Source organism: Sebastes fasciatus, chromosome 2, assembly GCF_043250625.1.
Source record: "Sebastes fasciatus isolate fSebFas1 chromosome 2, fSebFas1.pri, whole genome shotgun sequence".
Classification (NCBI taxonomy): domain Eukaryota; kingdom Metazoa; phylum Chordata; class Actinopteri; order Perciformes; family Sebastidae; genus Sebastes; species Sebastes fasciatus.
The window spans coordinates 40422885-40450644 of NC_133796.1; the positions used below are offsets into that span (position 1 = coordinate 40422885).

The 27760-nt window shown below is 41.9% G+C and overlaps 1 protein-coding gene across 4 annotated transcripts in view; it reads right to left on the reverse strand.

Moving 5' to 3' along the window:
• Positions 1–453: 453 nt before the first annotated feature.
• Positions 454–27760, reverse strand: part of cemip (cell migration inducing hyaluronidase 1) — a 216654-nt gene continuing 189347 nt past the window's right edge. For all 4 annotated transcript variants that reach the window (XM_074624536.1, XM_074624543.1, XM_074624549.1 and 1 more), the window contains exons 20-29: positions 25392–25547; positions 21329–21509; positions 19934–20149; positions 17170–17378; positions 12026–12211; positions 11125–11329; positions 8605–8691; positions 6160–6317; positions 5100–5200; positions 454–4503 (exon numbers count right to left, since the gene is read on the reverse strand). In XM_074624536.1, coding sequence (XP_074480637.1) covers positions 4376–4503; positions 5100–5200; positions 6160–6317; positions 8605–8691; positions 11125–11329; positions 12026–12211; positions 17170–17378; positions 19934–20149; positions 21329–21509; positions 25392–25547 — 1627 coding nt within the window. In that variant the 3' untranslated portion in view covers positions 454–4375. The remainder of the gene's footprint in view (positions 4504–5099; positions 5201–6159; positions 6318–8604; positions 8692–11124; positions 11330–12025; positions 12212–17169; positions 17379–19933; positions 20150–21328; positions 21510–25391; positions 25548–27760) is intronic.

Genomic DNA, 27760 nt, shown 5'->3' on the forward strand with positions numbered 1-27760 from the left:
GTTTACGTTTAAAACTGTAATGGTCTAAATATTGTATATTTGTGACATCACAAATGGACAGAAATCCTGACGGCTTGTTTCAAACGCGCACTTTCTGAATACAGGCTGTGTGTGTTTCTCAATATATTGAGCGCTTTGATAGTTTAACAGTTTTTATAAAGCACTTAAACCTGCTTTATAATATAAAAGACATGAAAATCTCACTTTTTACAATATGGGACCTTTAATGTCGGTTAACGGTTAAACGGTTAATTATTAACATCCCTATTTTTAGACACAATTTGTGCAGTGAGAAAGGGGGTCCTGGTCGTGCTGATCTGTGACTGGCCTCCACCTGGTGCTGAGAATATAAAGGATAATAGAAATGACACAGGTGACTCCAACGACAGCATCCGGGCAGGGACAAACAGATGTGCAGACGTGACCTTCAGTCACAATGACGTTCAGACAAACTTGTCAACTTGTCACCATCATTTATTTCTGTACAAAAGTCCTCAAAGAAATCCAAAGTCATGGAGCTTCATTAATTTACAAGCCCAAGCCACATATACAACACATCCATTTGGTGTACAGTTCAAAACAAGCCAACTATACCGAGAGTCATATGCATGTGTGCAGTACGAGTGTCTGGTATACAAATCTTTTTAAAATGGAGCTATAATGGTTTCTTACATACAGTATACACACAGAACAGCAATAATATTACAACTCAAAAGATGGCCCTTTGTAGATTTTGGATCAACTGTGTCTGTACAATAAATAAGTATAAAATATATCTCTTAGCAATCTGTGGATTTTTAAAAACACATTAAACATACAAAACACTAAATTACTGCTACCACCTCCGAAAAAAGACCAGCTATTTCGGCAAAAGGGAGGGGAATCCCTTCTCTCGCCAGATTGGAAACAAAGGTTTCTTTGTTATTTCGAAGTGGGGGAAATTGCACATTTTTAAAGTTCCCTGATTTAACATTCAATGGACAATTTAATTTAATCTTTTATATTGTTACGGGCTTCTTGCTGGTTCACTCCAAAAAAACACAGACGAATGGATCACAAACACTGATATGAAGAGAAAAAAAAATGGGAGGAAAACATCACAATATCAAGTGAGCGAGCGCTCGGAATGAAACAGCAAGTTAACAACCACTGGTCTGGATGCAAAACAAGGAATGTTTCTCTTTTTGTGTCTTCTTCTTCTTCTTCTTCTTCTTCTTCTTCTTCTTCTTCTTCTTCTTCTTCTTCTTCTTCTTCTTCTCTATTCTCTCTTTAAACAGTTTAGTCAAACAAAGCAGGCATATAACCAAGCAAAGGAACCACTCGACTTCTACATCTGTCACATACCACAGAGACCTGCGTGGGAAGGATGCTCGGTGATGCACGTACATTACACATGCGTTTCATTAGCTAGCTCACCACTTTTAGTTCCCTCTGTTCATATACAGACTTAGCATCAGCATCAGAAATCGCCTCAAACCGTGGCTGACAGTCCATTGGAGAATTTGCTAGTAGTTATATAAATATCAAAAAACCAGGCTGGAAACAGAATCTCTTGGACATGGTTGTTGTTAAATCATCAACATAAAAGAAAAATATGTTGGTGTTTTTTTTCATAATGTAGGTTATCATGAGAAAGAAAACTGACAAACCCAGACTCCTACGAACGTCAATCATACACAACTCTTTGTAATAGCATCTATGTTTCTTTCCAGTGATCCGTGCCAACCGTTTGGTTCAGTCTAGACTGGTGTGAAAGCTGTCAGATTAACTTGAATCTGGCCAAACTGGACTGAAACGGCTTGGAAAGGTAAGGTTTAAAAACCATGTTGTTTAAAGACAACAATTTCTTGACCATGACCATGGACAGATGATGAGGCCCCTGTGTGTCTGGGCACAGACATGTTAAAGTGTCTCAGTAACATTTTGCAGGTGATCCAGAACTCTCATTGAAGTGGTTCGTAGAGGTTTTGTGTCTCTTTGTAGCTGTTTTGTGGCCCCTGGACCCCTTGGGACCCCGGGCCTTGGCCTGGTATGCCCGTTCAGTAATCCATCCATGACCATGACCACAATCTTCCCCTTTTGGGTGGTATCATGTTTTTTTTGCTAATGCAAAAATACTTGTGTATGATTGTCATTGGTAGGAGGTTAGTTAGAGTAATTTATAACTCCGGTTCTATGACCTGCGTACCTTGCCGTGATATTTGATCCCACCTTCTCCCTTGAGCCCCAAACCTCAAATCTCAAATCAAAATCTCCTACTACCACCTGCACAATATTGCCAAGATCAGACCCTCCCTCTCACCCCGTGCTGCCGAGAGGCTCATCCACGCTTTCATCTCCTCCCGCCTCGACTACTGCAACTCTCTCCTCTATGGCATAAGCACCACCTCCATCAATAGACTCCAACTGGTCCAGAACGCAGCTGCCCGACTCCTGACTCACACCAAATCATGGCATCACATCACCCCAGTCTTAGAAGACCTCCACCGGCTCCCTGTTTCTCACCGGTTCAACTACAAAATCCTGACCCTCCACCAACTGGCACCCCCCTACCTCTCTGACCTCCTCTCCCCCTACCAACCCTCACGGTCCCTCAGATCCACCTCAGCTGGCCTCCTCTCCACCCCCAAGTCCAACCTCTGCAGCTTTGTGGACAGAGCATCCTCCAGGGCAGCTCCCAGGCTCTGGAACTCCCTCCCACAACACATCAGAGACTCTGAATCCTTCACCCTATTCCATTCCCGCCTCAAGACCCATCTCTTCTCCTCTGCCTACTCCTAGCCCCCCCTCCCCCTTACCCATTTGTGTGTGTGTGTGTGTGTGTGTGTGTATGAGTGTCCACCTGTGTGTCTCGTTTGTCTGCTGTTTGTCTCATATCGCTTACCGTTTATATTGTTAAGCGTCTTTGAGTTCCAGAAATGCGCTCTATAAGCCTCTACGTAGATTAAACTGTCTTTAGCCCCGCCTTCTATGCCAAAGTTTTACTAGGTGCACTCGGGAGGAGTCAGTTCATGTTTTTGGGCTTTGTCAGAGAACAAACCTACCGAACAACCAACAGGCCAATGTTAATGTTAATATGAAACTAAGGTAATACTCTCCTCCAATCACACGCACGCGTTCGCCCACTGAGATTTACGTAAAAGTAGCCGGCCAATCAGGACGTGCCTACCGAATACATGCGTAACCACAGTATATAAGGTGGCATCCAGCCCGGCCTGGTATCCTTTTCTCTTTAGCGATGAGCGACTGACTGCTACATCTCCACAGATGGAGTCTGCCTATAGGCAGGTGGGAAGAGACCCTCCCACTGTGGTCTGCGCAATCTCCGCATCCAGCGTGTCGACCCGGGAAATGTGGTGTACAGGGTGTCTACTGTTTGTTTTTGACCCCTGCAGGGTTGGACTATAGCGTTACCCAGATCAGGGCAGTGGTGGTCTAAGCTTGTGACCGGTTCAATCCCCCGGACCAGCAGGATAAATCTGGGTGAGGAAAGTGAAAAAGCAGCGCTTGCCACTCCCTCATTACTACCACTGAGGTGCCCTCGAGCAAGGCCCTTAACCCCAACCACTCCAGTGGAGCTGCTCAGTGGCCAGCTGTCTAATCATTAGTCATTGCGGTTAGGTGGATGTGGTGCCTCTACTCTACCCAATGTACCCGTAGAGTCCAGTAGAGGGCGGAGCCTGTGGGAGTTAGAACAAAGGTTACGATATTGTAACCCGAGTTCTATAAGCACAGGCGGAGCTCTCTACCAATGAGGCCCTGCCGCTGCTGGAGAGGGCGCAGGATGCCAGGCAGTGCTGGACGCCGCCTTATATACTTACACACCTACGTGACGCACATATTTGGTAGAAAATGATCTGATTGGCCGGCTACGTTTATGCAAATCTCAGTGGGTGAGCGCGTGCGTGTGATTGGAGGAGAGTATTACCCATGGAGTCCAGTAGTGGGCTCCGCCCCTGCTTAGAGAAACTAGGGTTACAATATCGTAACCTTTGTTCTGAGCCACTGTTGCTAAAGAACTGAGGACGTCCAATATGGCCGCCAGAGGGAGTGTTGTCACCTTAAAGCCCTCTACTGATGGGCGGACTTACACAGATACGGTTCGTTGTGAGCTGTGCCGGCTCCGGGAGAGGCTCCTCCCCTTTTCAACACACCCAATCATATCATTCTTCCCACTGCCAACCCTAAAAAAAAAAACGCTGATCCTGGACAATGGCGCAACTGACTGCAGTGCTGACAGCGTGTGTGTGTGCGTGTATGTGTAAGTGTGTGTCTGTGCATTTTTTTGGGGGGGGAGAGGTTGGGGGGACTAATGTGTGTCAGTATCTGGAAGCTACATAGTCTCTTGGCTGTCCTCCCCACTCTGCCTGCCCCCTCATAGCTTCATCTTGTGGACCACAGGGACAGGCAGGACCTGATGGATCTTGGCTCGGTCGGCGTCCACTTCCAGATGGATCCAGTCAGGGTGGAAGGAGCCCTTGAAGCCCACAAATGCCAGCTTATCTGCAAGGAGAGGCAAATGACACGAAAGTTAGTAAAGTCATCAGAGCACCAGTATATAAACACAAGTAAATATAAAATAGTAATGCAAATGTAAATTTGTATATTTGTTGCTGACAGTATTTCAGACTGAAAAACTGAATGTAAACAGGATGTAGTATGTATGTGCATGATGAGAATTAATGTCTTTTATTTGGATCTTCCTACGTGTATATACATATTAAAGTCCATTTCCTTGATCAGAGATACAGTATGTTGTGTGATCGATCTATGATCCACTATATTACTTTTGGTTGTGCCATTTTTGATGGATGTGTACTTGTAATCAAACAAAGACTGATTGGGCAGCCGAGTTGGCTGTTCTTACAATTGCTGACATGACTATTTACATTTTTTCAATGTCCAAATGGCAATTTTTAGACGTCATTGTCACACCGTGATCTGGTTATAATGCAACCAATGAAGCAACGGTGCCATCCACTGCATTTTAATTGGAAATGCTTTGTGTTTTGTCCAATGCATTCCAGGTACAGTATAGCTAGTGTGAGCACATTTGTCTCAGTAGACCTTGGTAAAGATAGAGTTAGTTAGTTAGTTACCTTTCAATTTGATGCTTTTGTCTGCTCCAAGTCTCTCCAGGACTTTAGTCCAGGATCCTCTGGTAACCAGACGGCCCTTAGACGTGATGAGAACAATGGAGCTGGAGAAAGAGTGAGAGACAGCTCATCACTTTAGTATTCACGTTTAAAGCTGTGTGTTATACTAGAGCAGGGGTCAGCAACCTTTAATATCAAAAGAGACATTTTAGGCAAAAAAAAAGAAGAAATTCTGTCTGGAGCCGCAAAACATTTGAGCATTGTGATGAAGGTAACACAGTTTATAGTCTAAGTATATACTATATAAGTCTAATGCAGTGAGGACCAAAGAGCAAATGTACTACGGAGTATTAGGGCCACATTGAGGAAAAAAAATCAGAGATTTCCAGAATAAAGTCAGAATATTACGAAAATAAAGTCATAACTTTACAAGAAAAAAAGCCGTAATATTACGAGAATAAAGTCATAACTTTACGAGGAAAAAGTCGTAATATTACGAGAATAAAGTCATAACTTTACGAGGAAAAAGTCGTAATATTACAATAAAAAAAGTCGTAATATTACAAGAATAAAGTCATAAATTTACGAGAAAAAAGAAAAAGAAAAGAGAAAAAATTATTACTTTATTCTCGTAATATTATGACTTCATTTTCAAAATCTCAGATTTATTTATTTTTCCTCAATGTGGCCCTAATACTCCATCGTACTTTCGTACCATAGACCTACAACAATGATTAATAAAAATTTAAATGTAAACAAACAGTTATTCATTTCCATTTTTATAAATCCACAGGGAGCCACTGGAGAGGAGCTAAAGAGACGCATGTGGCTCCGGAGACGCGGGTTGCTGACCCCTGTACTAGAGCCTGAGACACTATTCTGATGTGATCATGAATGCACTTGTAACATAATCTTGTAGCGAGGCCCACGCATCATCCAAAAACAAAGGAAACAGTTTGCCACAATGTGGTGATAAATCACCACAAAGAATCTTAAACAAAGCGGTAGGACAAACTGGTGAGGGACTTTTATTGCAGTTGGAGAGCAAAGGAGCAGCTCTTACCCGTCTCTCAGTCCACTGACGTAGTTGTCTATCTGTGCAGGGATGCCCTGTAAGATGGAGTTCCTGAAGCCTTTGTTCTCCACCACCTTCCCATCATGCCCGTCGATTACTGTGAGCTGCACCCCGTCTTCTGATTGGTACAACTTCCTGCCGTTCACCTGTCACAACAGAGCCAGCCAATCACACTACAGTTCCGGGATCTATAAAATCACAGCACTGTATAGCCTACTGCAATGATGCCACTAATTTAGCAGAACTGACATCAAACAGCACTGGTCATAAATAATATGTCAGAAAAAAATTATAATAACTAGGGCTGTCAATTGATTAAAATATTTAATAGTGATTAATCGCATGATTGTCCACGATTAATTACAAATGAATCACACATTTGTATCTGTTCAAAATGTACGTAATATATATTTAATATTCTTATCAACATGGGAGTGGTCAAATGTGCTGCTTTATGCAAATGTATGTATATATTTATTAATTAACAACAAAAACAATGACAGATATTGTCCAGAAACCCTCACAGGTACTGCATTTAGCATAAAAAAAAATGCTCAAATCATAACATGGCAAACTGCAGCCCAACAGGCAACAACAGCTGTCAGTGTGTCAGTGTGCTGACTTGACTATGACTTGCCCCAAACTGCATGTGATTATCATAAAGTGGGCATGTCTGTAAAGGGGAAACTCGTGGGTACCCATAGAACCCATTTACATTCATATATCTGGAGGTCAGAGGTCAAGGGACCCCTTTGAAAATGGCCATGATTGTTTTTCCTCGCCAAAATTTAGCCTAAGTTTGGAGCGTTATTTAGCCTCCATCGTAACAAGCTAGTATGACATGGTTGGTACCGATGGATTCATCATGTTTTTTAGTTTCATATGATATCAGTATCCTCACTCTAGCTTTAAAACTGAGCCCTACGACCTAAAAATGGCAAGTTGTGTTAATGCGTTAAAGAAATTAGAAGAGTTAAAACAAATTAAGTTAATGTGTTATTATTGCATTAACTTTGACAGCCCAAGTAATAACTTTTTATAGCACTTTTAAAACAAAGGTTCAAATTGCTTTATTAAAATAGTAGAAGTTAAACTGCCATTAAAGGGTACAAACAACAATTCAACCAGTGGAATAGTTTTAATTTAGCATTAGCTGATTAGCTCTAAGAAGAGCAGTCTTAGTAGACTTCATAAATTTGAAACATGTTCGTGCAGATGTCTTTATATAGTAGCCTAAGCCAACACATTCTCACTCCCAACTCCTCAAATACGGCAGCTTGGTCAGCGGCCCTACGCTTCAATCTATGACGCTCTAGGTAACCCTCTAACGTCAGTTTTGGATGTGTCAGGGACGGTTATTGGGGATGAGATGTATCATATGCCTCTTGCATGTTATAGATACACAATTTCAGCTTTAATAAATTGTTACTATTGTTACTTTTGATTTTGTCAGTCATTTTACCTTTGTTTGATAGTCGTTAGGTGTACACATTTGTGTTATTTTATATTTATTACTACAGTTTCCAAGGTAACGATGGAGCTATAAAAGCTCGTCACTGGGGGGAACAAGTCAGACCGGGCTTTTATCTCCCAGGTTATTACACGGCTGTGTTGAATACTCGATTCTGATTGGTCAACCACAGCGTTCTGCGGTCTGTAATTTCTCTATAACAGACCGTTGCTATGTATAACGAACCGTTGCTATGTATAACAGACCGTTGCTATGTATAGCAGACCGTTGCTATGTATAACAGACCGTTGCTATGTATAACAGACCGTTGCTATGGGCGCAGTTCAGATGTCGGACTCTGGAGGACCGTTTTTGTCAAAATATTGATTTCTTCAGTAAGTAACCGTGTAAAATGCGGGATAATGTACAGCTAGCGGGTCATTGTTGTGAAAGAAACCCCTTCAGGGCGATGAGAGAAACGCTCCGCTTTGCGTCGGCAGCATCTCCCTGTCGGGGGATTCTTTCACAGCAATGACCGGCTCGCTGTACATTATCCCTTACTTAACGGGCGTCCCAAAGTGCTTGTAAGCAAATAAATCCATCTTGAATCAACTTCGGAGCCGTCTGCGGTTCGTTGGAGTGTCACGTTAACCGTCAGCCGAGGAAGTAAACAGAAGAAAGACCCCCTCCCCCCGCCCCCGGCTACACAATGAAGTTTATTTTGAAAAGACACTATGCATGTAACGAGTGGAAACTGGAGGACACTGACACTGGAGGGGTACCTAGAGCGTCATAGTTTGAAGCGTAGGGCCGTTGACCAAGCTGCTGTATTTGATGAGTTGGGAGTGAGAATGTGTTGGTCAGTGGTGGAGAAGTGAAACCTGTATAATGTATCTGAATGTTAATCTCTATAAACACTGTATGTCATCATTATTTGTGTTCAGTAAATCCTAACCAGCGGTCTGAGTCTAAGCTGTTCATACCTCAATAAAGGCAAAGTCCTCCTTGATGTGGAAGAATCGAGTGTTGTAGGACTCCAGTTTGACCTCTAGGAAATGTTCCGACGAGTGCTGAGAGTAAACAAGCAAATAAACAAGAGCTGGAATTAATAACACAATATTTGGCTTTTCACAGAAGCAATTTAAAGTCATTTTCACTCACCACAGTCACAGAGCTAAAGAAATTACATTAAAGAATCACAGCTGCAGAAGATGCCACTTTAATATAAGAAAGATATCACATTTCTAATGACTGCCGCTGTGGGGAAACTGAGATCTGCAGCGGTAAAAATGAACAGGATAGAGCCAAGAAAGAGGCTGGAGGAGAGAGAGGATGTGCATAAGGATACAACAAATGGGGTATTCATTACGATGGAATGTGTTAGGGTGCATGCCTACAAAGTTTGAATCGTGAGTTCAAGTATATATAGCCTAAAAGCTATGTTCAGATAAAGAGCTATGAAAAACACACCTTACGAACATATACAAACTAGGGCTGTCAATCGATTCAAATATTTAATCACCATTAATCGCATATTATCTGTTCAAAATTTACCTTAAAGGGAGATTTTTCAAATATTTAATACTCTTATCAACATGGGAGTGGACAAATATGCTGCTTTATGCAAATGTATGTATATATTTATTATTGGAAATCAATTAACAACACAAAACAGTGACAGATATTGTCCAGAAACCCTCACAGGTACTGCATTTAGCAAAAAACATATGCTCCAATCATAACATGGCAAACTGCAGCCCAACAGGCAACAACAGCTGTCAGTGTGTCAGTGTGCTGACTTGACTAGGACTTGCCCCAAACTGCATGTGATTATCATAAAGTGGGCATGTCTGTAAAGGGGAGACTCGTGGGTACCCATAGAACCCATTTACATTCACTGATCTGGAGGTCAGAGGTCAAGGGACCCCTTTGAAAATGGACATGATTGTTTTTCCTCGCTAAAATTTAGCGTAAGTTTGAAGCGTTATTTAGCCTCCCTCCCAACAAGCTAGTATGACACGGTTGGTACCGATGGATTCATTAGGTTTTTTTAGTTTCATATGATACCAGTACCTTAACTGTTGAGCCTGGTACAACCTAAAAATCGCAAGTTGCGTTAATGCTAACTTTGACAGCCCTAATTTGCTATGACTGTGTCCGAAATCCTGCACTCTATTTTAGAGTGGATTTTAACATTTGAATGATCACCTACATAAGGCACATATTAGCCTGGCCCCTGATTATATATCTATGACTCGCTAACATCATGAGCCTGAGCGTAGCCTGAGAGTGTCTGGTCGGTGTTTCTTAATAATTCCCAAGTGGAGGCTAAAAACCAGAGGAGACCTGGCCTTCATAGTCAGGACCGCTCAACTCTGGAATGACTGGAGGTCACGCAGGGTGGCTTTTGAATCTTTGTTGATTACTATTAATCAAGTAGTTACTGTGTTTACCATTCTGTAGTGTGATCATTAGTATATAGGACGCTCAAGTTATCTCACAGTGCAACGTAAAAAGAGTACAATCGGTACTAGAATGGCACTCGGAGAGCGCAGACCTCCGCCAAGGAGCCCGAGTACGATTGCCCCTCCCCCTCCTCTCCGTTCAGCTTGCGTCATCATCCACGTGTATTTTTGTTTATGTTGAGTTCAGCTGTACGAAGCAGAGCATCGTAAAACACTTCATTCAAACTGGACAGAAACAAAATAAAACTCTCCTAAACCGTCGTCGTTACTCTTTCCATCAATCACCAAGTGTGCTTTGGTCCAACTCAACTGTAATTTCACAGAGTATGATGTGAAAAAACGCTGAATCTACAGGTGTCCCCCCCACCCCAGCCCCCCACTCTCTCTCACTGTCTCTCTCTCTCTGAAGGAAAGAGGCGGGGTCATACGTCATCAACGCGTCATCAGTCACACTGCGTATGTGTTATACCCAGAGGTATTAATGTTCTGGCTGATCGGAATCCTTAAAAAAACTCCTGAATCCGGATCATTATTCGAATTGCCACCAAATTCTAATGGATTGTTTATTGTGCCACATCCCACCCCTCCAAAAAAATTTATTCAAATCCATCACGGACTTTTGGAGTAATCCTGCTAACAGACAGACAAACCAACGCAGGTGAAAACATAACCTCCTTCCCAGGCCTTCGGCCTTGGCGGAGGTAATTATTAAATACATAGGTAATCGTAGCCTAAACAGGGCAACCCCGTCACCCCCACCCTGCGCTGAATTTGCACATTGTACATTTGTAATATGCCAGTGGAACTGTATTTGGTTGCATATGATTGAACTCCAAACTCCTCCCCTGTTTTTACTGTTTCTTGCTGTTGTCTTATTTGTAACTCATGTTGACTGTGGTGAAGCCAAAGACAATTTTCCACATTGTGGACAATAACGTTTCTAACTAACTAACTCTCTGTAAAAACAGCTATGTAGAACATAATGCCCGGTTTAAATATTTTGAAACACATTAAATTCCCCTCCCCTCCTCTTCTCACCAGCCTGCCATTGGGTATCTTTCTGGGCATGGGTACATCCACAACGGGCAGCTCGGCGTGTCTGGGGTAGGCCTGGGCCATGCAGTCGCTGGGTGGACTTCCTTTAGGGATGACGGCGGTGATCTTTATCCTCTCACAGCCCTTGACAGAGCAGAAGGCATACTGCTCCTTGTTGTTATGGGCCTTTGGCTTCAAGAAGAGCAGGCTGCAATACACAGTGAAGCTTTAGACTTCATACACGCATACAACATGCAGTAAAACTTTACCTTAGTGTCTCTCACACCCTCCAGGTGGCTGTTAACGAGAGTCTTTTGGCACAGAGAAGTACTCGTATCGGTACTTGGCATTGGCGAGTACTCAAATGTAAGTACTAGTACTTGTACTCGGTCTGAAAAAAAGTGGTATCAGTGCATCCATACTTATTTGGAAGAGGTGGTGAATGGTAAATTATTACCCAAACTATCCATTGTAAACTTCCATCACAGTTTACAATTTGACCCACTTCCTGCTTCAACTCTGATCTTCTGTACATACTGTAGTTGTGTGAACACTGTTTCTGTGAGCAATGAGTGATTATTATGGAACGTCAGGTGCATTCACTTTCAGTTCTACCTCCCGTGTCTTAGATAATCAGGAGAAACTGTTGGTCAACCTGTCTGATCATCTGATTCAACGTGTTTTTTGACTCTTTGGACTTTGTTGTATGGCGAATATATTATACATTATGGACACCAAGAATGCTAGCTTTATAGCAATATATAGTCAATATGCAGAAAATGTAGAGGTTTAAATGCTGTTCACAACATGCTTTTACACCGAATGCTGTTAGTTAGTAAAGTTTGCTTGTGATATGAGGCGAGTTAATGTGGTGGTGGTGTGAGTGTGATTGTGTCTGACTGACCCAGTGTCTTCCTCCCAGTAGTAGTATCCTCTGGCCAGGTGGGAGTGTTTGATCTTCTCCCTCTGCGTGGTCCTCATGAAGACGCCGGTCTTGCGGGTCTGCTTGGTCAGGCGGTTGTGTATATCAGAGATGAGGGTGAAGGTGGTGCCTTGTGGGTAGCAGATGCCCACGCTGATCCAGTCATCTCTGAAACACCCCAAACACAGTAATGAATGATTCCATTTCACAGTAGAACATGTTCTCACATCCATAGTGACAGCACACACATGATTAACAACTGGGGGGCGGCCGAAGCTCAGTGGGTTGAGAGGGTCGTCCTTAAACTGTAAAGTAGGTGGTTCAATGGGTGGGTCAAAAAACACAGGACTTTCTCCCAGAAGACTGGTATTCGTGTATCGTGTGAAACCAGAAGTCAAAGTTGGTTTATTTGTCACATAACTTCCGAACTTAAAGCTTCAGTAGGCAGTATATTTTTGGCCTTATTGGGCAAAAATTCCATAATACCCTTTCAGCATATTATAATTCAAGTGTTCCGAGAGAAAACTAGACTTCTGCTCCTCCTCATGGCTCTGTTTTCAGACTTTAAAAAAATCTAACCCATGACAGGAGACTTTGACCAATCACAGGTCATTTCATTGAGAGAGCGTTCCTATTGGCTGTGCTCCGGTCATGTGACCGGAACTTAGCGTTCCTTCACCAGATTTCACAATGGCGGCGGGTCATAAACTTTCTAATTTTACAGCTAAACCGTGAACTACAAGATTATTCTGAAAACATCTGAGGAGAGAAATAGGCATTAAGGTAACAGAATATTGATTCATATTTGATCAGCGCTGCCTAGTTTGACCGTTTGGTCGGAGTTCGCAAGTGATTGACATCCGGCTCTCATAGGATGGACAGCAGACCTCAGGTCAGTTCATACTGCTTGTTTTCCTCCGGTCAGTGAAATCTTGCAGATGCCGTTAGGAGCACCGGAGGACACAGTGGTACATGATTTTTTTCAGGTTACCTGTACTATCATGTACTACTGTCACAATATAGCGACCGTTTTATAAAAATAACTTTTTTTAATCATATCTGCTCCGATCTGGCCTACTTCAGCTTTAAATTACAGCACTTACGGAGTTATTTTAACCCAAATCACCATCTTTTCCTAAACCTAACTAAGTAGTTTGTTGCCTAATCCTAACCAAGTTGATCTATTCCTAAACCTAACTAAGTAGTTTTATTTTGAAAAGACTGTAGTGGAAATTGACTTGTGCGTCACGTGTTGCTGGACATTCGTAGGAAAAAGCAAGAAAAATACTTTGTTGAAAGTTGTGCTGAGCATTAAGAAAAAAAGGGAAATTTGTGTCTATGTACACAAATCAGTTAAATTTCATGACTAATTCACAAACTGCCGTGAGACTGTGTTGGTATATGATGAACCTAATAAAGTTTACGTTTTTTAAGTTGAAGTTGAAGTGGTTAAGTGTAAGATTTTTTCTACCTTTATCTATTCAGGTGAATATCACATGAATTGTGAATAGAGCTGAATAAATTTAAATTTATTTGTTGAGAAAAGTGACTGTCAACAATTTGAATAAATATTTGTTTAAGTAATTTATGAAAGAAAAATAGAATACACACTCTGGCTTTAGCTTCTCCAGTGTGAGGATTTGTTAAAATAAGCAGTTGATAATGAAAATATTAGGCCCAGCTGGTGTGAAATGGAAGCAATGAAATGATTAGACGAGTTTATTACAGTCCTGCGACAGCCACAGATGCCAGATCATTTTCTTTTTAATTGTCAGAGCATTTGGTTTATTGATTGCTGTCGGGATGAAAAGAGAATTTCAACTAATATAACAAAACATGTTTTTGAGGAACATTACCAGCCCTAGCTTCAAGTTCACAGTTTCACAGTGCCAGTATTGGTGCAGCTGTAATTTGATGCTATACCAAACTCCCAGTTTAATGAATTAGGCTCTCACTTCATGCAGCCATGTATGATGTTTTTCAATCCAATCCATGGATTTCCCTGTTTCTTTCCCAAAGAAAAGTGCTGGTGGTTGCAGCTCTGATTGAAAATGTATGTTTCATGTAGTTTCTGTAGTAGCTAAGAGAATAATTCTAAAAGAACGGAAAGGCCACCAGCGCTCCTTGTTATTCTAGATGGCTGAGGGAATTAGTTTCAGGGCTACACCTCGAGAGGCTTTGAAGCAACACACATTGTTCTCAAGACACATTTGAGTGTATTTGGGGCCCAATTATTAGACACCTTGACTCCCCCGACTGTTAGCTGGAGTCCCTACTGCGTGACATCCAGTTTAGCTATTCTTTACTGTTCTTTCCCAGATATGACATAGGCGGAAATGTGATTGTATCTTTGTCTGTCTAGTCTGGCTATCCTGTTTTTTTTTTGTTTTTTTTTCTTAGGTTTATTTTATTTTATTTATTTATTTATTTATATGTATATTTATATATTCTTGGTATTATTTAATTGTATTTATTTATTTATATATATATATATATATATATATATTTATTTATTTATATATATATATATATTATTATTATTATTCTGTATGTGGGGTTGGTATGTTTGTGAGTCTGTCGATGTCTGTAGATGTAACCTTTTTGTTTTTGTTTTTTTTGTCTGTTTGTGATGAAAATTGGAAAAAGAAATAAAAGAGAAAAGAAAAAGAAAATGTGTGTTCCCAAATAAGCTGGATCAGGACAAAAAAAGAAAAGTTGAAAATAAATAAAATTAAAACCTACTATACAAAACCCCACAAAGTCAGACAATTCAGTAACAAGACAGAAAATGTAAGAACGATCATCTATTTAGCTCAACAGCTTTTTACCGAGGCTGCTGCAAGGTCCTTCATCAAAGTTTGAAAATGAGCAGGAGGTAGCTGTATTTTCATATATCATACTAAACTATACAAAGCAAGAAAGAAAGAATGTCCCATTAAACCATGATCAGAAGATACACAGCAGCTGTTTTCTGAAATCAAGTGAAACATAAACAAGTCATATTTCAGCTCTATGCAGCCTGACTTGCTGCATTCCTCTGTGAACTGTAGATGGAGCCATTGGTGTGTGCAGCCATCGATGGAAATTACACTGTAACAGGGTGGACTCACGCCATGGGGAATAGCTGACATGCTTGAAATGTCAAGCAGCTTTCTGTAGTTTAAATAACTGAAGGCCACACTGTAAACACTATCTGAAGGGAGGATCACAAAATGAGGCGCTCCACAGTTCTGTGGTGAGTCTTGATAACTAGCAGGAATGAGCTGATGGCCAGTTTACTGGTTACTGCACTCACCAGGAATGATCTGAGAGACCTCAGGAAGCTGCCCCTCATTTACTGTGAGGAGGAGCACTGTTCAAAAACCAAATGAATCTCCTCAGCCGACTTCATCATTCACAACATTACGTTTAACTGCAACGTCTCTCCTCTGTTTACATTCTTTCTATACAGTCACTGGATAGCATTCAACCACTTGAAGGGGTTAAGGAAATGAAATAGTGGCACAAACAGTCCATGTTACACAGTGGCTGGCTGGGAGTGTGTGTGGAGGTGTGACAGTAAGGCAGGGGTTGAACTTCTCTTTCCAGCTTTGTCCCACCTTCAAGTGTGGCCTTCCAGAACACTTATAAAGACTTGTGCATTTAGACGTGGTTGGACACTTCCTACAAACTAATCTGTCTGACGCATGCTGAACCCTTTAGGGTCAATATCTTTCTGATGTTTGATAATAGTACAGCCAAACCCCAGCCAGGGGGTTGACACAAGTGACATCACAGACTTCCCAAAGCTCCATCTGGAGCAACAAAAGGACTTATACAACATTTTTATAAAATGGTTGGGGTTCCCCCTTTAAAGTCTCTGTATCCTTGATAGAACTAAATCATGTAATGTGTCGTCCGACCACGTCTAAAGAGCAGAGTGTTCAGCTCTGTTGTGAGTGATCGTGCTGAAAGGTGGGGTGAGAGGCCTGCCATCAGAGCCTCCTCCTGGCCTTGTCCCACTGCCTCCCTGATCTCTCTCCAACAACTCTCTGTCTTTTGCGTGTCTTTGTAGGCTTGATGTGATGAATCATACCAATGGGGTTAATGGCACATAATTTTAAACAGTCTTTCCTCAAACGCATTGATGGTGCTGCTCTCAGTTGTACACATGCAAAGCAACAGAACTGGCTTTCTGAGGATATTTTTATATGGATCTTTTGCACACAAGACCTTGTATGCACATCTGATTATAGTTGGCACACGAGGTATTAATTTTTGCCTGCAGGTTATTATCTTGTATGCAAATGACGGTTCAAACAGGATAAGAATTTGTGCACACGAGCTCTGTCGCTAGAGTTCACAATATAGGGATCTTGTGTGAAAGTGATAATGTGTGCGCACAAGATAATAACACAAGATATGGATCTTATATGCACAAATGATTATGCCCACAAGTAGATCCAAATAAGATGATTTGTGAGTATAAGATAATGATTTGTGCAAACAAGATCCCTAACTTGTGCACAAAAGAATAATGTGCAAATAGGGTCATTACATTGTGCACACAAGATGTGGACTTTGTATGTACAAAGTATTATCTCGTGCCCACAAGTTATTATCAATATAACATATAATATAAGTGATCATGTTATAACCTGAAACGTTTCAGGTTATAACAATATAAATGATCACGTTAGAACAATATAGGTTTAGTTATCACGGTTTAATACTCGATTCTGATTGGTCAATTACGTCATTCTATAGTTTGTTATTTATTTATAGCATATATATTTATAAATGCTATGAATAAAAGACCTTTGCTATGGCACATCTGACCTCTGTACACAGCAGGAGGACTATTTTTCTAGCAGAAGCAATACAATTTTTTTTAATTCAATATTCTTTTGTCAAAATGAACCCCCTAATATTGGTTTATGTGCCTTGGTCTATTCTATAATCTACCCAGAGACCGCAGATGAAAATGATTCATTAGACTAATGTTAATTTATGTGTACTGTCCATGATAAACAAAGTGAATGATTGTCTCCTGTTCCAACAGTAGCTGCTGTAAACATGCTGTGGTGTGAAGGGGGTGTTGGTCAGAAGTGTGTGCTGAAACAGGTGCAGCTTGTTTGTCCACTGACTTGTTGAAGTTGATGAGCCAGATGATGACCTCAGCGGGCGCCGCCTGGTCCCAGTGGATGGTGTAGCCTTTGGCCAGCGTGATCACCGGCTGGAACTGCTGGTAGTGTTTCTTCTTCAGTGCGCCCTCTAGTGTCAGGGGCCGGTCAGGGTACTCATCCCTCACCATGTGCATGTTCAGGTTGGCAGGGTTACGTGTCTGGACGTAGATCTGAAGGGAAACAAGGACATAATTAGAAGGCTGATTCTTATATTTGGCCAAAAAAAAAAAAAAAATGCCATATCTTATAGTAATATCATTATATTATATTTCATCTCATTTTGTCCGCCTTAAATGGTTCCTGGACTCCATTAGTGTGGACCAAGCACCGAATTAATTTAGCCATTCACACCAGACAGAAAAACTGAAAAACATGTTTAATGGACAGTGCTGTTTGTTGTGTGTGTGTGTGTGTGTGTGTGTGTGTGTGTGTGTGTGTGTGTGTGTGGATGCGGTGCTGTCTGTAGTACTGATACAGCGGAGATCAATAGACAGACACAGTTTCAGCCTGCTTGCTTTTCGTGGTTGTAAATAGAACTTCCTAATTCCCCCCATTAGCAATCCACAGACGGAAGGGAAACGAGAGAGAGAGAGAGAGAGAGAGAGAGAGAGAGAGAGCTGTTTCTATGCACCTCCCCCAGCTGCTTTTAGAGAATCCTTCATAAATTCGACAAATATTTAGTGCTCTGATTTAATAAATGTATTCTTTGATTTTGGAAACAGTAGCCTCATGTTGTTGCCATCTCACAGAAACAAAGGATGATTCCATTCAGGCTATATACGGGGCTTCTCCCCATGAGGCGAAGCTACCGCCAAGATGCTGCTCTGATGGTCCCGCAAATTTTGGATAGTGCAACTCAGTCTACATGGTGATTTATTCATACACATTAAGATGATGGATTGAAAGCACAAGATATTTGTGTTAACAGTATTATTAATATGCTGATATTTATACCAAAATAGGGTATATGTCATTATTTATTTGGAGAACCCCCGTATAGCCAGAATGGAATCATCCTTTGTTTCATAACCAGATTTTTTTCGCCACTGCGACGATTCGACTGTGAGATTAGCAGTTGAATTTAGGCTCCTTAAATCGAATAGTCGATGTGCTCACTTTAGATACTCTTTCCTGGACCTTTACAACACCTGGCTATAGCCAGCAGAGCCACCAGCATTGTGAGTGACCCCCCCCTCCCTCCTCCCCATCCCTTCCCTAACACTGCCTCCTGCACAGTCTCCTGCAACCCGGGAGAAGATGCCAGAGCCTCCGAGCCCGATCCACCAGTCTGGGAAAGAGCTGTATACATCAGGCTGTCAGGCTGTCAGGATGCTGAACTCTCTTCCCTCTGCCTATAAAAAGTCTGGCCTGGAACTTATACCATCCTACACAGCACCAGCCATAAGAACTTTCTTTATACAAACATATACGCACACGGCCACAAAAAACTGCTGCTAATTATTCATCCTGTCAATGGCACATTACGTAGTATCACATATACTGGTATTTTGAAACCCTTGTCGTTTTGTTTTAAATACTTGTACATACCAACACTATGGTCTGTTTGGATCCTCTATATTTTCTGTACGTATTGCAGAATTGACAATAAAGTGGACTTTGACTTTGACTAAATAAGACGGCTGTCAAGTTGTTGGAAGGCACTTTGAGAGAGCTACGCTAGCAGTTTCCCCCTGCTTCCAGTCTTTGTGCTAAGCTAAGCAGAACTCTTCCTGTGTCAGTTTGTGTACTGGACACAGAAATACAATTGATATGCACTCACCGGCCACTTTATTAGGTACAGGGTGTACCTAATAAAGTGGCCGGTGCTAGTACCGGGTGGTCTTCTGCTGCTGTAGCCCATCTGCTTCAAGGTTGGACGTGTTGTGCGTTCAGAGATGGTATTCTGCATACCTTGGTTGTAACGAGTGGTTATTTGAGTTACTGTTGCCTTCTATCATCTCGAACCACTCTGCCCATTCTCCTCTGTCCTCTGACATCAACAAGGCATTTCCATCCACACAACTGCCGCTCACTGGATATGTTCTCTTTTTCGGACCATTCTCTGTAAACCCTAGAGATGGTTGTGCGTGAAAATCCCAGTAGATCAGCAGTTTTTGAAATACTCAGACCATCCCGTCTGGCACCAACAACCATGCCACGTTCAAAGTCTTAAATCTTAAATCCCCTTTCTTCCCCATTCTGATGCTCGGTTTGAACTTCAGCAAGTCGTCTTCACCACCTCTAGATGCCTAAATGCATTGAGTTACTGCTATGTGATTGGCTGATTAGCTATTTGTGTTAACAAGCAATTGAACAGGTGTGCCTAATAAATTGGCCGGTGAGAGTAATACTGTGGTTAAAAAAACATGAACATTTTCCAAAACACATTCAATACAAAACACAAAACATATTTGTAAAAAATGCGTAAATGATAAATTATCTTGTTCAAGAGTTCTTCTGGCATGGCTAACTTTCCTAATAAATACCAGCATCATTATTATGATACACACACTATAAAACATCCAGTGGAATGATGGATATGCATGATTGATTTCTCATTTCACACAGATCAGGTATCATAAAACTTATTTATGATTTCAAAGAACTTTTATTGGGATCTGAAAATACCTGTAAGTCAACCAATGCTATAAATAGGGTGTAACAGGAAGTAGATCAGTGTTTGTGAGGACGAATGTGTGAGCGAGTTCGACGCTCGCTGACCAACCTGTGCGTAATGGCCGCTGCAGATAGCGGCCTTCCAGTCCGGCACGTCAATGCAGTCGGGGTGACGGAGCAGCCAGTTGTCCTCTTTAACCAGGAAGGCTCCGGGATACTCGCTGACCGAGCCGTCGATATCGTGGAAGATGGTCGTCTTGTCCCCGTCCATCTCCATCTTATTAAACCAGGGACCCGGCTCCCCGAAAAACACCCGAGACGTGATCTACAGCGGAGGGATGCAGTCAAAGGCATACATTTATATAGCGGCTCAGAGTATTTAGTCAGAAACGTTTGTATGCATGAGAAGTTATTTGACACAGCGTGGGGTTTCTAAATGAATTCAATTATAAATTCGTTTCACACTTATACGTGTAAGTGTGACTCATTTCAGATTTGTTTTTCCAGTCTTGACTTTCTCCAGTCAGTCAGTAAGAGCTTTTAAAGGGGACATATCATGAACATCCATTTGGGTATCCGGAAAAACAAACCCACAAACTGTGAAATAAGACGAGCCAGTCAGTTTTTTGTGGACTGTCTAGATCAGAAAACATGTGATTCAACAAGCCAATCAGATTTGGCTCCCCTTCCTATGTCACATATATAATAATAGCAGCTGTAAAAACAATTTTTTAAGTATTGTCTAGGGCTGTCAATCGATTAAAATATTTTATTGCGATTGTCCACAGTTAATCGCAAATCAATCGCACATTTTTTATCAGTTCAAAATGTACCTTAAAGGGAGATTTGTCAAGTATTTAATACTCTTATCAACATGGGAGTGGGCAAATATGCTGCTTTATGCAAATGTATGTATATATTTCTTATTGGAAATCAATTAATAACACAAAACAATGACAGATATTGTCCAGAAACCCTCACAGGTACTGCATTTAGCATAAAACAATATGCTCAAATCAGTGTGTCAGTGTGCTGACTTGACTATGACTTGCCCCCAAACTGCATGTGATTATCATAAAGTGGGCATGTCTGTAAAGGGGAGACTCGTGGGTACCCATAGAACCCATTTTCATTCACATATCTGGAGGTCAGAGGTCAAGGGACCCCTTTGAAAATGGACATGACAGTTTTTTCCTCGCCAAAATTTAGCGCAAGTTTGGAGCGTTATTTAGCCTCCTTTGCGACAAGTTAGTATGACATGGTTGGTTTCATATGATGCCTTTATCGTGTTATAATTATTATCATTATTATTAATAACTTTGACAGCCCTAATATTTTCAATTCTACATTTTACATTACATTTATACATCCACGTTTTCTAGCTTGCAGTTTACTTTTCTTTCCTTTCACGTACTGCCATATACGATAAGCAGATCGGTGTGAAATCGGTGGCAGTAATTTGCGTCGTGTTGTACATGTGCATCAAACAGAGAAGCGGACTCACAGGTACGTGGTCAAAGATGATGTTAGTGACGTTGTTGTTGGGGCAGCTCTGCCATGAGTTGTTGAGCCTGAAGCCAAAAGCGCTGGTGTGCCGTCCGTCCAGCGCTGTGTATTTCCGAAATGTGCAATTCTGCATGTTGATGGGCCCGTCGTAGATCTGCATGCCCCGGATAGGAAAATCACTGCAGGGAAACACACACACACACACAGCAAGCCATCAGCAATACATGCAGGGTTGGATGTTGATGTTGATATGGTGCAGTGTAAAGGAAGTGAAGGTAGTGCTTCATCACTAGAAGCATGGGTTCAAGTCCAATCTCATACTGTTATATTTACCTGAACCATGTGTTTGTGGTTGGTTTACGCAACCTGAGGTCTGTACTACGAAGCGAGTTCAACATACCCAGGGTATCTTCTCCTTATCTGGCTTCACTAACCCTAACAAACGAGATCCTGCTAAACGGTCCTACGGAGGTTGTTATCAACTCAGTAAATCAACACAGGGTTTCTCAGTCTGGCTGTGAGCGCGTTCACATGAACGGGGCGGTGTTTACAGCGTCTGACCAATCACAGACATGGACAAGTCTACTGACTTGCAGACAGACAGGCAGAGCAGCACATTTTACAAAGGAAGAGCAAACTATATTAGACAAATACGAAGAAGTTAAACACTTAATCCAGACTAAAAGTAACACAGTTGAAGCTGCCAAATGCAGGAAGGACAGCTGAGTATGTAAACTCCCGATATATGAATGTGTAAATTAACAGAGTTATTAATTTAACGGAACACTCAAAAGTCAAATATACTCGTCTTCATATAAATGGCTTTAAGAAATATAATGGATGGATGGGTTACACCTCATTATGCCCATTAATAAATATGAGGCATATATTTCAACCTTCTTTCAGCTGCGTCCCGTCTCCAGCGGTGTGAAACGGACTCAAGAGCAAGTAAAAAAATAAATATAAAAACATAATTCAAAGCGGTAAACACCCACAGAATAAATCCAGCTGTCCTTCCCGCATCTGTCAGTTTAAACTGTGTTGTTTTTAGTCTGGATTATGACTTAAACTTCTTCATATATGTGTGTAATATTACCATACGATCCGCTCACTGAGCTCTGATTGGTCAGTAGGCGGTGGTTTTATACGAGTTGATCTCTTATCTGGAACATAACCTGCTCCGGAGCAGGTTAGCTGTTCAGCATCAGTTACCATGGTGATTTACCCCGGTAAGAAGTGATCCACCTTCGTAGGACGGAAAACCCTGAAGGGTTAACCCTAAAGTTACCTCGCTATAACGCCAAATCCTGCTTCCTAGTACAGAGGCCTGGTTAATCATACCTGATCCAGGACTTAATTAAAGCTGCACTAATCAATATTGTTATAATATGTCAAATGACTATGTGGTGACAAACCCCCTCAGCTTTGGGATGCTTTTTAACCTTTTTTATTTCATTATTTTGGTTTAACTACCCACAGCTTTTCCTGTTTGGTTCAGTCTCACTGCTCTCATAGTGTTGTTTCCAGCAACAGTGAAAACAGCTCAGATAAACCCACCGTGCACTGCCTGCCCAGCACCAAACAGACAATATTAGAGACAAGCTGGTGAACATCGTGACTCATCATCATTAAAGAGTCCGATATGTCGGAAACACTTTGTAATAACCATCATTTATAAATGGTAAATAGATAGTTAAAGGGACTGTTTGTAACTTCTTACACGTATAAATCATTGCGGGTCAGTGTCCCATGCGAGCTTGCGTGTGGCTACGCTGTTCAGAAAGGAAGCACCAAAACCGCAAAGTTCTATCTAGTGAAGCCCGTCTGTTAAACAGTGTTGGCCGCAGGCCACAAAAATCCCCAAGGAGCCACTGGAGAGGAGCTAAAGAGCCGCATGGGGCTCCGCAGCTGCAGGTCGCAGACCCCTGAGTTGAGGGAAACAGCAAAGTTGGTGATAATTCACTACTTGCTTCATTGTTAACATAAAAGTATTGATTACAACAACTTGAACTATACTGTAACCATTCAGGTGCCATGCCTGGATGTACAGGAAGTAGAATCCAATTGAAAAAGGCTGTGTCTATTTATCACATATGTACAACGTGACCATTCTGTCTGACATGTTCAAGGTCCAAAGACCAACTACCACAATTCACACTCTGGTGTTTTTGGACTGGGGGAAAAGAAAGTGTGTGTACTGCTGACTCCCTGCCATGGAGTCTGATGAAAATTTCTATCCAGTGGCCTTCATCAAATGTTCAGCACTGCACAGCGTGGGAGCACTTGCGCAATGGTGTGCCCAAGTTCAGCTAGTTGCATCAAAGAATGTCAGGCTGAAGATGAAGCACGGACTTCTCTTTTTTCCCACACAATAAAGGAATCTCTGATAATGCTGCTGTTGAGACATTCCCTCTGTACTCTGCCAAGTGGGCAGGGACAGGACTGATTTCTAGCATACCAAGTCTGGCTCTCACACATAGCCAGTCTCTATCAAACTAGTGCTCCAACTACAATCTATCTTTGGGGGCATTAAATACTCTGGCTTGAAAAGTGTCTGTCGAATGTTCTCGCTTTGCTCCTTCGTGCAGAACAGCAGCAGCTGTGGTCAGTTTGAATCCATGTCAGTTATAAAGGACTGACAGTGGTAACAAGTTTTCATGCAAGAGAAATGTCCACAGCTCGTCAAACCATTCCTTTGTCTCCACTGTCCATCCATATATTCTTAAAGGGACTGTTTGTAAGAATCAGAATGTCTTGTTAACAATGACACCTGTGGCCGTTAAGTCAACGAAAGTCAGCGTCCTGTCGCTCGCGCTTGTGCTCGCTCTACATAGACATGAACGAGCATCGCTCAAAAAAGTGAGGCGACACACGTTAGCTAAAAGCACAATATCACTCTATATTTCAGCTGCTTGGCAGTAATGTTAGCTGACCAGACGAAGGTCTCTCCATGAATCACTGCTGATCCTAGTGTTGGCTTTTCCTGCCTCAGCCTCCCGACCGCGGCCGGAGGGAACAGGGGAGACACCGGAGTTTTGGTCGGAGACGATAACGTTTCTCTCTGCGGAGCCCCGTCACTTCACAAGACACGGGAAACCTCTGTTGGTCTGGAGGAGCTGCAGCAGTTATTTCTGCACAAACATCCACTGTACATTCACTAGATATTCTCAGAGCTAAACTAACTCTTCTGCAGTGTGGAGTGTGCGCGCATGCACGTGAGAGTGGAGCGAAAGAGCGAGAACGAGCGCGGTGTGTGAGTGAAGGCAGGCAGAGGAGCAGAGTACAGCAGAGACTCCGGTCCTGGAGACCAAAGCTACGGTCTCCCCCGCGTCCTCCGACCGCGGCCAACACTGTTTAACAGACGGGCTTCACTAGATACAACTTTTACTACTACTGAGCTACTGAGCCCGCTACTGAGCCCGCTACTGAGCTACTGAGCCCACTACTGAGCTACTGAGCCCCGCTACTGAGCTACTGAGCCCACTACTGAGCTACTGCGCTATTGAGCCCCGCTACTGAGCCCGCTACTGAGCCCGCAACTGAGCTACTGAGCTTCTGAGCCCCGCTACTGAGCTACTGCGCTACTGAGCCCCGCTACTGAGCTACTGAGCTACTGAGCCCGCTAATGTAGGTTACAAACAGTCCCTTTAAATGCAACAGTATCCAGGTTTCTGTTGGACTGTCAGCTAGCAAATCTAGGTTCCTATAGTCAAGGACAAGGTCTCTAAAGCCAGGATGTGATGTTTAAATGGACAAACACATTAGCAGGATACTCCAAAAACCTGACCATAACCAGAATACTATGCGCATGTGCATGTGACATATTTAAATGCTTTTCAATCGGTTGTTATATGTAACCTTAATGGCTTTCATGTTTTAAAACCTGCATTAACGATATTTTTTTAGTGCAACAAGCTGAAAATACAACATCTGACAATTTAAGCCGGCGGGGCTTTTAGCCGCCTGATGTGCGGCGGCTGCAAACTCAATTAATGAGAGTAGAGTTTGTGGTCTGTGAAACCAAAACAAACGAGCTAAAATAGGCTATAATTGACACTTACATGCCGCGTGGCAGGGTTCTGTCGGTGTGGTCGGAACCCCCGGGGCCCCAGATCCTGTTGTCGGGGAGAGGCGTCCCACGATTGTCACTTTCACCCACAAACAGCGAGTTCTTCACCTGCTGGCGAGAGCCGTCATCATCTGGAAACGTCCCTCCACTGCACACAGAGACGGGAACAGTTAGAGTCTGGATGTGCCAGCAGCAGCAGTAGTAGTAGTAAGTGTAGTGATGGTAGGATTGATAAAGTAGTAGTAGCATCAGTACTGTAACATTATTTCATTAATCGCTGAGTGAGAATGTCATTAATTATTCAAACATCATGATCAGGACATCATTCAGGGGATTAAAACGTGTTTTTTGTTGAGTAAATGAAGCTCTAACATCTGAGGCCGAGTAAATATTAATCACTTAATACACAAATTACAGGTGGGTTGTGGATCTGTATGTAATTCCTGTGTCATCTCTATCATTCAGTGATGTGAATAATTACACCACATAAGTGTTTCACAGCAAGCAGAACAAAGATAGAGAAGTAATAAAAAGCAGTGTTAATGAGCTGTTAAAGTCCTGTCACAGTTTATGGGGACCGACAATACAAAATAAATACAAACATATATCATTACAGTTTACAATCATTTTAACATTACTACCAGATTTTTCTTTAATTCCAAGTTCAGACTTTTCACCGTTTATGAGCTTATGAAGTGTCAACCTCAATTATTAAGATTAATGTCACTGTTGCCCTCTGACTCCAGACAGAGAATCACTGATTATCTGAGGTCAGTTCATAGTAACCATGAGTGAACTAAAGCTGCAGCACAAGTCCAGCAGCTGCAGATGGAGGTCAGGTGAGATACCCGGGTCAGTGTATCTTTTGGTCATTCGATTTTCCTTTAACAAACGGATATTAAAAAACAAAAAATGAGTGGTTATTTGATTTTCATTTTAAAATACAAAAATTGAAATTGAAATACAAGGCGTTTTTCTTTATCAGGGTCAAAAAGGGATGAACTAAACTTAAAAAAACGGGCTGATTTTCATTTTCTATTTTTAAAAACAAAAAATAAAATCACTAGAAGACAGAAACGAAAATACGCCCGTTTTTTCATATTCTGCGACCGGAAGTTGCGTAAGAGTGCGTATGAGGACGGTGCTGTGTGTGAGAGAAAAGACGCACGGTGCTGCTGTGTAACTGAAGGTGATGGACACGGATCAGTATGTAGTTTTTTTAAACAATAAGAGTGTTTCTCAGAGGAAAAGACATGCCATGATTTAAGTTTAGTTCTTCCCTTTTTGACCCTGTTAAAGAAAAACGCCTTGTATTTCAATTAAAATTTTTGTATTTTAAAATGAAAATCAAATAACCACTAATCATTTGTTTTATAATACCCGTTTGTGAAAGGAAAATTGAATGACCAAAAGATACACTGACCTACCTGTGAAGTGCTCATGATATGAGGCTATAAGTCACAGAAAAAAAGATCATGCATGGACACTGCAGTAGAGTGTAAGGGGTTCTATTTCATTCTTACTGACCGCCAGAGGACGGTGCTTTAGCACTGGATATCTCCATCTCGCATATGTGCAGGTCGAGTAATTATACCAACAAAGTCACCTGTGACCATGTGATGACGTATGGCGCATGCCCCAGTATAAAACCCCTACGTCATCACGCAATCTGTTCCTTCTATCTTCTCGCCAGCGAGTATACTGGTAGCAGGTCAATCTGGCTCGTCGCTTGTAGCTTCGTAACCTGAGGGTTGGTGCCTCGTTTTTACGTCCACCAGAGGCTGCGACAAGCTTATATTGAAAGAAAGAAAGGAAAAAAAACCAAAAAAAAAAAAACTTTATTGTTTTCGGCGAACGGACAGCGGTGTTTCACCGTTACGGTTTGTGCTGAACTAACGTTACTATCCAGGTGAGTAGCCGGCGGCTCGCCGGACCCACCTGGTCCTTTTCCTGTGTTGTTAGCTCTCTGCTCTCGGAGGAATGCGACATCAACAGTGAGTACATTGTTTGAATCAGTTAAAGCTACTGCATGATAGCTGAGCTACTGCATGATAGCTTTTGTTTACAGCCTTGTTAAATTAAGCAGACAGTGCCTGAGTGCGCTGCTGCCATATGATAGCTTTGTTTAAAGCGTGGTTAAGTTATCGGCCAGTGCCTGAGTGTGCTGTTGCCGTATGATTGCTTTTATTTAAAGCCTTGTTAGGTTAAGCAGACAGTGCATGAGTGCGCTGCTTCCATATGATAACTTTTGTTTAAAGCCTTGTTAAGTTGATCGCTTGTTAAGTTCATCGGCCAGTGCCTGAGTGCGCTGCTGCCGTATGAGTGCTTTTGTTTAAAGTGTTATTAAGTTCATCGGCCAGT